The sequence below is a fragment of the Toxotes jaculatrix genome, chromosome 3 (assembly GCF_017976425.1).
Source record: "Toxotes jaculatrix isolate fToxJac2 chromosome 3, fToxJac2.pri, whole genome shotgun sequence".
In the NCBI taxonomy this organism is placed as follows: domain Eukaryota; kingdom Metazoa; phylum Chordata; class Actinopteri; family Toxotidae; genus Toxotes; species Toxotes jaculatrix.
This window is the reverse complement of record NC_054396.1, coordinates 23171120-23183967: the sequence shown is the minus strand read 5'-3', so window position 1 is coordinate 23183967 and position 12848 is coordinate 23171120. Positions and strand designations below refer to the sequence as shown.

The following is a 12848-nucleotide window of genomic DNA, read 5'->3' as shown; positions in this document are numbered from 1 at the left end:
AACAGCCAAACCAACAATGAATTGATCCTCCAAAAAAAGGATTTTGTTGTGTAGCCAATGTCTAGCACAGCTTCTAGCCCTCCAACATTGTCAAAAAAACTATTAAAAACTCATCACTGAGCTTCACTGTAGCACGGCGTGTTCCTTCATTACCACAAAAATGCATGATGTGGTTTATCTAGAAAATAATATTAATGTAAATTTGTAGCTGAAAATAGTCCCCAACAAATACTGTATTTACTCCTGTTAGAATAACATTTGCTAAAAACTGCAGCGCACACAAATACATAACTGTATATTTATAACCCATTTTTAAAGATTAAAAAAAGAGTGATATGAAATTAAGACACACCAGTTGCAGAAATATGCTGATATAAATACAGCTGATATGTATGCCATTGTAATTTGTGATTTACCCCTTTGATGGTGCCTATGTGTTTGTTTTCTTTTTGTTTTTAAACAGTCAGATCATGCATTGTATATAAACAGCAGTACTGTACAGATTCTTTATGGTCAAACTGGTTTAGAGGAAAACACTGCAAATTTAAAGGTGATGGCATCAACACCCTTCAAGTCCCCCTTTTACACCTCCTTTGACTTCACCTCTTCTATCAGCCAACATGGTTTAATCTGAAACACAAGCCTCAGGTTGCAAAAGTCACTCTACATCTTGTCAGGACAATATTTTCACTGCCTCCTTCTCCCAGCGGCGATGACCTTCCTGCGTCTCTCTGATCTGTGCGGCACAGACACCCAGCCCACATTGACAGGACTGCGAAAGGCAGCCAAGCATATCTTAATCCATTCTTGCTCTGCTTTGCTCCGGCCAGGGTTTTCTAAGGTGCTGCTGGAGTCCTCTCTGTGTACAGAAAAGGGTTTTCTCCACCAGCTAGTCCATTAGTCTGAATGGAAGATGCTCGTAAAGGATGGGGAGTTTTAGACAGCTGACAGAAGCAGAGGTATTCTGTCGTTTCCTGTTATGTAGCTAAACCCGCCATTTTTCTCTGTCCTTCCCTCCTGAAATATTCAGGCTGTGTTTGTGAAAGTGTGTTTCAATTTGCTCTCCATGTAAACGCTCTGTTCTTAAATTATTCATGTGGAATAAATGTGCCAACACGCTCATCGTAGAGAACGGTGTTAAGAGCAGAAAACTAATTTTCGTCTCAGATGCTAAACTCTTCTGAAAAGGGATTCACAAAGCATTAACTCTGCACACTGCAGTTAATGTACTTTTGGATCAAGTCACATCCGCTCACATGGCTTATAAATGATAGAATTCTGTCTTAAAGGTTTGTGCTTTTTCCACTTTTGTTGAATTAAATCTACATGGTGAATTGGTTGCATGAAATTAATCTGAGTGAATAGCTGGTCAGAATTTGCTTTAAAATGCTAACTAGCAAATTTGTTCAAAGGTCTGTTTCCATCAAAGAGCAGTACACCACGCCGCAGCTGTTTTTTGCAAAGCACACTTAAACATAACAGCTGTAGACTGTTGCACTTTATATAACTCCTGTCCCGTTGAGCTTAAACAACAGGATAGAGGGGTGTTTGCACTTGAAACTGACAGCTAAAGGTGTGTGTACGGTGCTGTATGTTGCTGGTGGGCTAGTCTGTGTGTCTCTCCAGTTCCCTTCACAGATGGAGAGGAGTGCCCCAGGTAAGTGGAGACCAAGCCAAGGATATGAAACAGGGATGACCAGGCTCCCACCGGAAGACAACAGAGGAACTGAGGGATTGTGGGATCTGTGCTACAATAGATAATTAGTCAGGAACATCTGTTGGAGGAAGTTCCCCTGTACCTCATGGGCCACAGATCTTAAATCACTCTTTGGCTCAGAATGGAGAGCGTGCAGCTCAAGCTATTTACTTTGATAAACCATTTGTATTAATCACCAAGGTCCACCTGTACACTTCCATATGGCTGTGACGAGGTGGTATGTGAACTTCAGTCGGTCCCAGTGTAGTGAAAAATCAACCTAAATATCAAATAAGATGGAGCTGAATTAAACATTTTAAACAATCCTTTTCACTTTAAAGTTTAATCTCTCATCTCAGCCTTACAAAAACAGGATTAAGTGTGTGTGGGTAATTTAATTTTCTGTGCAGTTTATTTGAAATGCAGACATAAGGTATCAGCCAATGGCATCAAATCAAGTGAGGCTGGATTCCTACTTTCAGATATAGCTTAAAGAGATGTATGTATGAATTCTAAGTGAGTAACTGTGAGATGTTGTGAGTGCTTATCAAGGTGGAACTGACTCAGGCGTGTATGCAGCTTTGAACTAAAAGCTAGCATCAGCATGCTAACATGCTCACGATGACAAAGTTAATATGCTGACGTTTTGCAGGTACAATGTTTACAATGATTTATAATGTTCTCCATCTTAGTATAGTGTATTAGCATGCTGACATTTGCTAATTCACACAAAACACAAAGTACTGCTGAGGCTGATGGGGAAAGGGAATTAGTTTTGCAGTTGTTTGATAAACCAAAGCTCTGAGCAAACAACATTTTTGACCTGATGTTGGGTGCTACATCAAAAGCAAGAAAGGTACAAAAGTTATTACTCTTCATCTTCATGTGGCGTGGCAATCAAATCATTGAGATATTTCACTAAAAAAAGAAAAAGATCAATTTCATGGTGTCGCTAGAGGAACAGCCAGGGGATCGCCAAAGTCAGTCAGCTTCATCCCCTGGGGACCATGAATGCCTGTACAAATTTGTGTGGCAATTCATTCTGTAGTTGTCAAGATATTTCACTGTGGATCAGCCATGTGACTAAAAAGACAAGTAATTCAGCTGCATTCAAAGTAGTAAGGGACATTATCACACCACAAACATCCCTAGTAGAATGACAGTCCACTGACTCCCCTCCTACGTACAAAAGAAAATATAAGGATGCTTTAATTTCAAGAGCGTCATCTTTTAGTCCTCTCAATCATCAAATGTCGCACCGGGACTGGCCCTGCTCCTGGTGTACTGTAACATGACCATTAGCAAAGAAATGGATGCTATTTACGGAGTCAAGAAATGAGGCAAATAAATAAAAAATGCACAGTAACGCGCCACAAAATGGGGCCAAGGAGAAAAAAAGCAGTTAGGAATCCATCAGAATGTCATTTTGTGTGTCTCTGCCTCTCCTTCTCTGCCCATCCAGATAGGTATCACCTCATTGCAAACCTCACTCCCATTAACCTGTTCATAGGTTGCCAAGAGAGGAAGTTGAATTTTTCACCTTTATATTAACTCCCCCCTGTCTACAGACACCCACTCACCCCCACCTCCTTCTTCGTCCCCCACTTTTGGTCTGTGTGAGTAAGTTCCACAAAAGATAATTTCCTTTTCAAATTACAGCAGGCCTTTTCACTGACCCGAGGGGCATTGTGATAATGCAGTGTGGGAGCAGAGAGTGTCTCTGATGAGAGGTGAGAGCAAATGCACTGGCCAGCACTAATGTCGTGTCAACACTGTACATGGACATTGGCGCCTATAGGGTACTGCACTGCATGTTTCAGACTTGCTGAGCAGGGCAGCTCAGTCAGACTCATCTACAGCATTTTGGGCTCCAGAAAAACTCAGTATGATTCGCTGACACTCAAATCTCACGATACTTGCTGTTGTTGTTGCACGTGAAGGTACAGTATGTGTTGTTGTAAATAGCCAGAAAAAAAAGAAAGGATGGGAAGCCTCGACAGGATGTGTGAATGACTTGCTGAAGCAGCTCGCGGGCTGTCGTGATTCATGGGCTAATCGCCTCACAGTCCAGTCAGGCATGAGAAACACAGAGAGGAGGAGGTGTCAGGTACAGCAAGGAATACTTTGATATTAGAATTCAAGGCATCTACGTCTTGCCTTGAGCAGGATAATCCCATTATGCCTGAGGTCACAGCAGTGCACACAGAGAGAGAAGCACAACCCACTTCAAAATAAACTGCTTATGGTTGATGAGAATAACACAAACAGCCGTCAGAAATAACATCAAACTCCAACCCAAACTGAATTAGAACATCCAATTTAGGGGCAAAAAATACCCCAGATATTGAAAAGAGAGTATAACACAATTAGATTATAAAAAAAAAAAAAGCAGGAAAGTTTTTCCAGTCAGTTTTACAGTTCATCCTGGGTGTTTTCAAGATCGAGCAGTTTTTCATTACAGTCTGTCAGCTTTCATTAGGAAATGAGAAAATCTAATTTTGCGTGGTGTATCTGACAGTTTTTCAGACTAATTCATCCTGTCAAGATAAAGCCCTGGCAGACCCACCAGATGGTGTTTGTGTAACTGAGCGCTTTGTTTTCGGTGTGCACATTTCGTAAAGTGCAAGACCCTTCTTGATTTAGATCTAAATGTGCATTGTGTTTCCTTTCTGTTTTTCTTTGGGAGCAGAAAAAATGTCTCTGCCAATCTCTGATTAATATCTTGTTTGATTTAGCTTAAAAAGCAAACCGGTTATTACTGCTCTTCAATTTATATTCACTTAATTTTATATATTCCTCAACAAATAAAAAAAGAGAAATGCTACATATAGCTGCAACTCCGAGATACGGTTGAACTGGAAATCTAGTATAATAATGGCCTTCCATTAAAAAACAGGATTGGTGAGTCACTGTCAGCCACTTCCAATAAGATGTGTGCACTTCCCTGACCACAGCTAGAAAATGCCATTTTACTAATATTATTTTCTATTTCAGATGGCTGACCTGGGAATTTATTCCAGGGGGAGGATGTGGGAGGATTTTAATCAACAGCTTCAGAGGCATCAGTCTGTAAAACCTGCAATGAAACCAGCTATAAGCTAATAACCTACACATTATAACCCACCTCAAAGAATTTCATTAGTAGGAGTCACACTGGAAAAGTTTTATGTGCAGAAAGATTTAAATACAGTTTTTGAGTTTTTCCTTCCTGATAGGAATAAAATTTAGGGAAAATTATGAATCATTTTACAGGAAAATGGTAACATTTAAAGAACATTTAGCACTGATGTAAAATGTTACTGGTTTCATTGGAATAGTTCAATATATTTGGAAAAAAACAGAAATAATTTATTCACTTCCTATAGAGTTAGATGAGAAGACTGATACCATTCTCACGTCTGCACTGTAAACATCAAACTACCTCTTGCATCTACTAAGCTTAGCACAGCACAAAGACTTACTTACCAGGCTGTTTCTTGGCTGGGAATGGTCACTTCCCAGTGTCTTCCTGCATCAGTTTTTGTTCAGAATAAACAAACAAGATATAATGTGCTAATTAGCGAGCTTTAGAGGTGCTAATGGGCAGACTTTGTTTCAGATGGACAGAACTAGGCTAGATGTTTTCCCCTGTTTCCAGTTTTTGTGCCAAGCTGAGCTAACAGATGCTGGCTTAAGGGTTATATTTACCATAGAGACATGAAAATGGTATTTAAAGTGTTTAGTGCGTGTACAAATTTCGCCCTAAACATTTGTGGACTAGAGAGTGACAGAGAAGGACTGAAAGATTTATACATTTTTAGATTTAGAGATTACAGCCAGCAAGTTGAAGAAATTGTTGGTGAGTTTTGTGAACATGGACGAAACCAAATCACAATAACATAAGAGCCTGTGCTGCCACAATTACAGTTTTTTTTTTTTCGAGGGAAATGTAGTTTTCTCCTGTGCTCACAAAGTTGTTTAACAATTGTGAAAATTGTAATTGTGAAAATCATGAAGGTTTTAATTCGTTGCATATAGCAGCTGCTGTATAATGGATGGCAACATGTCGGAAACACTGAAAGTAAGGAACACACTTCAAAAATGATGAAAGAAATGCTAAATGAGACATTACAGTGACTTGCACAGGCTGTGGAACAAACGCTACTCTGGACGTAACGTCGTGACTTCAGTTGTCTATAGCCAGTCGTGTGCCGAGCCATCAACATTATAAACAGTGCTTGTATAGGCCTTGTTTTGTGCTGAAGTGAAAATAACAGCTGAATGCACTACTGAACTGAAGACAATCAGAATACGTGCAGAGCGGCAGCAGTATAAACGATGATGTGTTCACAGACTGATGAATGCACTTAAGTGCATCTGAAGGGCGATGTGATCACTTTGCTTAGAAAAAAAAGTTAACAAACTGCATAGTCAGTGACTGTGAATCTCTGAACGGGGCAAAACAATTCAAATCAATTTTCTCATTCTCAGCAAATCAACATGTTTCCCAAAATGTTTAACTGTTCCCTTAAACAGACACATCAGTCAAACCTGGAGTGGAGTGAGGACTGCAGTGGTTATAGGTGGTGTGCCTGAACAACAGGTGACTTATCTACAGTATGCGATCCGTGACCACTGCCGAACTCATCCCATGTGCATCCTGTCCAACTCATTTTCCTGCAGAGAATAAAACACAGAAGTCAATAGCAGTATACAGAATTGTCAGACAGCCAGCCCTCAGATCCTCACTGCGGTTCCCAAACACACAGAATACATTTCCATTCAACTTTTGTGAAGGTCTTTTATGGCAGAGCAACAAAACCCAGAGGAGCTATGGTATGAAAAGATCTTTCATTATTAATAGAATATTAGCCCACATAAAGGTGAATGACTGAAGAATTGTGTTTCAACACTGCAGGGGCTGTAAAGTGCACAGAGGTTAATTCTCTGATCCAAGGGTAGATTTGTATCATTGTTTGTAGATAGAAAGGGCTTTTCCAGGGGATTGAATTCATGTCTTCTCTCTCTGTTCCTCAGAGCACTGTGGTGGATTGCCTGGTCTGATTAATCTTAATGAATTATGCAAATAGCCTTTATCTCAAATGATTTAGCAATGTTTCTGTATTGTTTTATTAATGCACTTTCGAATTACTCTGTATAATCACGTAGCCTTTCCTCAGCCGCACGCTGTTTGTAATTCATCGCCAGCTCTTTATTAAATCCATGGTGGTCTCCGGCGAATTGCATGCAGGAATGAGAAATTAGTCATTACTGTAATTTAATGATTTCTAACCAAACAAGAGGCAACCTGGATCGCTAACCACAGCAGCCCTCCTCACTCCTCCCCTTCAGCACAAATCCCTCGGGTCTGATCTTTGGGAGCAAGCCTTCTACGTTTTTGCTTAATTAATTATGTTTAGTATAAGGAGCATTCTGCGCTGAATGCACTGTTTCAATTATAGACAGAAATTGACTTACAAAATGTGAAATTCCCCATAAAGTGGTGGTTTGTTTGGAGTCTAGACACCCTTACAATTGACTAAAGCTTTCTGTACTTCACTGAGTGGATTAATGCAAGTTTAGTATCAACTGCCTTAAAACCACGTTCAGCAAGATTTCTGGAATTTCTTTGGTTGTCATTCTCACACAGATGGTTTTCTCGTATTGGTCTCGGAGTCATAAACATGATAGCTGTGGTGAACATTTACATTTCAAAAATCTCACGAATTACTACATCAGAGGAGGGGCTCCCCTGAGTATGTACTGTGGTTTCCTGTCCCGAAGGTGTAAATGTCACATGCAGGTGAAATATAAATATATCTCCCACAGTTCTCTGCCTATCACAAACACCCACTGCTAACCTGCCTGGCTTCCACAGAGAGGGGAATGGAGCTGCATGGTGATATCAGTAATAATAGTAACCACAGTATAGAGAACGTATGTGTCAAAATGGTTGGATGTTTTATTTGCCCTAAGACCACACAGATTGAGAAGCCTAGCATGGTCACTGGAGCTAAATAACTCTTCTGTTGTGTTTTGGTTTCTGTCTTTGTCCATGTTCTCCCACTCCCCTGCTGAACGCTACCTAAACTGAATTCCTCAGATTTATTTTCTGTAAGCTTTTAATGACATGCACTGACAGTGCTTTTGGGATTTGTATCAGGTTGAACCTTATGGGAAATCATTCGGACCAAAAAATAAAGAAATGAAAAAAAAAAGCAGCAACAACAAAAGAAAAAAATAGCATGGCTTTGTCGGTGATGGGTAGTATTAATTTAAGACAATAAACATAGGCTTGGATGACAACATCAGGGTTTGGAAGTGAATCAAATAGGATTAGGGTTGTTTCAGAGTGAGAGCTAATTATCAGTCTCTCCCTGGACCAGATTTCAGATGGCTTCTTGTGAAGCCTGTTCATTTTAAGAAACAGTGCGGTAAGATTTTCCTATTTGTATTTTTGAACATGGCCTATTTGTGCATTTGCTGGTTTTTGCATTTCAGTTCCACCATGAACACAACCTTGATTAGTTGTGAGCTTTTCTCCTTCTGCCTGACCTGCTAATTTTAAGTCCTAACATCTCCTGCATTATACAGCATCATGAGCCGATATACAAAGATAAGAACAGATTGTGGAAAAAACCCATTGTTTTACCATACAGTGATATCCATTGAGTTAGATTTATTGAGATAATACTGACATTTGTAATCAATGGTTGTCACCAGGCTTTGAAAACAACAGATACCATTAAAACATTTTGGCAGAACTCAGCTGTGTTGACTATTGGTGACTTGTAGTCAAACATTGTTACATTTTTCTGGGTTTTATTGTTGTGATATCGTCTTTTGGCTTTGAAAAGAAGACTTGGCGTCCTAACAAACTTAAGAAAGCCAAACACTTGATAGTTTTGAATCAACAAAAAAAGAAACAGAAGAGATATCTGCTCCATAAGGCTAAAAGGAATGAAAATGCTTATGATCTCACTAGATCTTCAACACAGATATGCATCAAGAGTCCTGGGGTTCTTTGTGGCAAGAAAATAACACAAAAGCTTCACATCACATGGTTTTGTTTTAAGGGTGATTTTTTTTTCTTGTGTAACCCACAGTCTTTAAATCAATAATTATCTTCATGGTAGAGTCTTCTAGTCCATGGGAATAAAACTATAATACAAAGAGAAATTTGGTGGGCAGTAGAGTTCAGAGACAGCTACTGTTGATGCTGGATCTAAAGTCAGGAATCTTTTTGGATATGTAGTCTTGTATGATGCTCCCTTGTCCTTCTCCTCCATTCATTCAGTGGAATGTCCATGATTATTGTCCTTGTTGGTCCCTGGCTTCCACCAATCCTCAAAACACATGATATCCAAATGTCCTATGGTGTTGGTCAAAGAAACATCTGGTTCCAAACAAGGTTATCCTGGAAACGGACGACTATCGTGTGACCTAGAAAAAAAGGAGGGGAAAAAAATAGGTTAGGAAAAGATCATGGTTTGTTTTAAGATTAGAGGACCTTCATCACCATGGTTCCAATAATAAACACCTGGTTAAGGTTGTGGAACGATCACAGGTAAAATGAACAACACCAACTATTGGTTTCACATGGGGAACAGCCAGCGGTCTCCTGCTTGAAAGTCCTTTGTTTTGTTCATCCATCTGTCCGCTCTGACCTCCTACTTAGACAGACCCTGTGTTCTACTATATCGCCTGACCTCCTCCTTTGCTCCAGTCATGATTACTGCGACCACTAGAAGTCACCTAACAATAAAGCGTAATCATGGGATAAGCTGCTTGTGCAGGCGACACATTGGCTTGTATTTTACCGGAGGCCAGTATTGTTAAGTAATAATTAGCAACTGTTAGCATGCTAACATGCTAAACTAAAACAACACCTGCTTAACATCAGCAAGTTAACATTGTCCCTCTAGGTATGATAGCTTGACAATGTTAGCATTTAGTTCAAATCACTTTTGTGCAAAAATATAGCCTCACAGAGGCTCTGCTGCACCATTGACTGATTGATTCACTGACAATTTATTTATGTTCTACTTCAAATTCTGGCTATTTCATTAATTGTTTTGGTATCTGTCTGTCTGTGTGACAGATTCGAAATGTGTTTATTCCCAGCTGACCTGTTTCAGGCATCTGTGATGTTCTACAGCAAAAGTGGAAAGAAAGACAGCGAGCAGGTAGAAGTCAGACGTAAAGCAATGTAGGCCTACATCATGCTCATTGATTTCCATGCAAACATAGGGAATATTATTATTCATGATGGCATACTGCTGGCATAAGTTTTCTCAGACGTTTTCATGAATATTAATCTAAAGGACTGAAAGATGCAGTTTGTACTACTCTCACTTTAGGCATAACTCTAAAAATACTCTGGTAGGTGAATGTTGTTCCTTGTTGGTTTAACCTTTAAAAGTAGAACACAAGTAACTTTTTGACTTGCCCTCTGATGTGGGAGGCACACAGGCACACAGACACAGACACACACACACACACACACACACAAATTCACAGAAATAAACACAGAATATTTGCACATTACTGCATTCAATTAGCAGTTCGCGGGGTCTCACCAGTTGAACCAACAAGGGGTTTACTGCATGCAACCAGTCTACCAAGCAATACAATTCTAATAACTTGTGGAAGTGAGATTTTTCTGCTGCTTGGAGCTGCAGCTGAAGACACAGTGCATGCTGTTCGGGGAGCCACAATTTAATTTACACTTCCATGTGACAATCCTCAGTAATCATGGGTGTGAGAGAGCATATAAAAATGATTTGGTCTTGCTACTGTTGCAGCAGCAGGGTGCGGGCAAACATTCCTAAATTAATTTAAACTGTGTTGTTTGGTCAACAAATTATCAGAGGTAAACGCTTTTAGAGATGGCCTCCAGCATATTTCTAGTGGCGGAAATGTTTTGGATCTACTGAAGTGGCGCAATAATCAACCTATAAATGCAGTTAGAACAGTAGCGCAGAATGTATTTGTACTGATAAGAGTAGCTTTGAAAGGGAATTTTATTTATATACACAGAATTAATTAATAAAGTGAAACAAAACAAAACAAAACAAAAAAAAATATATATATATATAAGGCCACTGAGACAAAATGTAAAACACAGTGAAACCTTATCAAAGCAATTAGCATCCTCTGTTGTTGTGGGTGTCACTGTGAGGGTTATCAGTGAGCAAACACACCATGGGGAATCAAGGGGGCTGGAGGCAGCTCCTGAGGGTTTGATGCTTAAGCTGCTTCAGGATGAAAGGGCACACTTGACTGGTCAGCTGTAGGTTCAAAGCACCACTGACAAACTAACACCTCACCTTTGATGGAGAGCTACTGAGCAACACGTGTGTGCTTGTGCACATGTGTGTGTATCCCATGCTCATTAATAAAGCAATACAAATGTGAAAAACCTCTGAATATTCACAGTTTTGATTGCATGGATCTTGCCTGATTGCTTCAGACATTTGTTGAAGTACAGTAGATACTACTGCAGTCTCCAATGTTACTTTAAAATCACAACTGCAGGGTCAAAGTCAGCCCCCAGCTATGTCTTAATGGGCTATAAAAAACATATCATAAACAGAATGATTTAGCTCCTCTATCCAGGCTATCCATCGACTCATCTCATTTCCTCTTTTATGCTTTTAACTCTTAAAACCAGTTTCAGGGGAATTAACCATATCAAACTGGGGAGAAAAAAGGGAGAAATAAAAACACAATAGTGCAGTTCAGTAACTACATTTCACGCTGCTAGTGGGCTTAAAGTATATTAGGGCTAGAATGCTTTTTTATACATATGTCCTGGAGTAAATTTTCATTGTCATTGTGTCTTAAAAACAAATCTACCTTAGACAGCTATCCATCACTGACCATCAACACATTCTCTAAAAGTGTCATAGCACCTGTCAAGTGGAAAGGCTCTGTGGTTCTTTTGCCTTCTGCCCTCTGATTGATAGGAAGTGAAAACTAGGAGCTGCTGGGGTTATAATTCCTGACATTACCAGCAGGACTATAAAACTAGCTGCTCTTGAACATGCAGAGAAAGAGGGAACGACTGGAGTTGTCCGAGAAGGGGCCTGCAGGGCGTTAAGACATCTGATTTATTGATGTGACTTCATCATAAGGTGAAGCGACGGCATCATTTTTTATCAACAATGCCACCGCTGGACATCAGAAAGGATTTATAGTACTGTATGAGGCATGTACAGCAGCTGATGTGAGTTTTTTTTTTTTTTTACAGCTATATTAAGTAGCCATTTTGATAATATACTAAGCGAAGTCCCTTTTCACCACTAACATTTCAAAAATATTGTATATACGTTATACAGTATTAGCAGAATATTTCTGTGATATAAAGTCGTTGTGGCAATCACATTAGAGAACAGCTGCTTATTTACACATCTGTTAGACATCTTCCTGTATAGAGCACTTTTCAAAACCCAAGTTACAAAGTGCTTCATCCAAGGTAAAAAAAATAAAACCAATATGAGATTTAAAAGAATAAAAACAGGAACAAAGGACAATTCAACTTAAAAAAGACAAAAGTCAGGTAAAATCAGAGTAGCTCTGTCACAAAGGTATGTTTTAAGGAGAGATTTAAAAAGATCTTTTCATAAAAAATGTTGGTAGACCTTATGCAACTCTCTGACTGAGCCAAGCTTTAGCGGTTCAAGTCTGAGGTGTGCTGTCTCCATCAAACCTTCAACAGCTAGTCACTAACTTTGTCTATTTATTGTTTGGTGCTAGGCAGGTAGAGAACAGTGGGTTTTTTAAGCTTTTTTTTAAAAAAAAAAAAAAAAAGCTGTGTTTTTAAAAAAACACAGCTGCCTGCTGCTTCTGGAAAGGGGCTGATGAGATCTGGTAGACTCAAACAAACAGTTAAAGGTTCCCAGGGGAGTTTTAGATCTCTAGTAACGCTATGGAGCTGTTTTTCTTTAAGTGGGTCGCCTGTTTTGTTTTTCACGAGCACTCACAGGGGTGATGCAATACATGTTCCTGCCAAGGATATCACACTTCTACTGATCTACAGGTGATGGTAATGTGCCAAGATATGCTGCAATGCATCAGTAAGGGCAGGGGAGATGAAGACTGGTGGCAAGTAAACATGAATGTAAGCAATTCTGGAATTAAAATATTTAAAAATGGCTTTGCAAATGTTTTA

At 39.5% G+C, this 12848-nt stretch overlaps 1 protein-coding gene across 1 annotated transcript in view; it reads right to left on the bottom strand.

Annotated features, from left to right (window-relative positions):
* Positions 1-8401: 8401 nt before the first annotated feature.
* The window catches only part of tafa3a (TAFA chemokine like family member 3a), a 79636-nt gene continuing 75189 nt past the window's right edge, over positions 8402-12848 (bottom strand). The window contains exon 5 of the mRNA XM_041034666.1: positions 8402-9118. Within this exon, the coding sequence (XP_040890600.1) occupies positions 9107-9118 (12 nt within the window). The 3' untranslated portion in view covers positions 8402-9106. The remainder of the gene's footprint in view (positions 9119-12848) is intronic.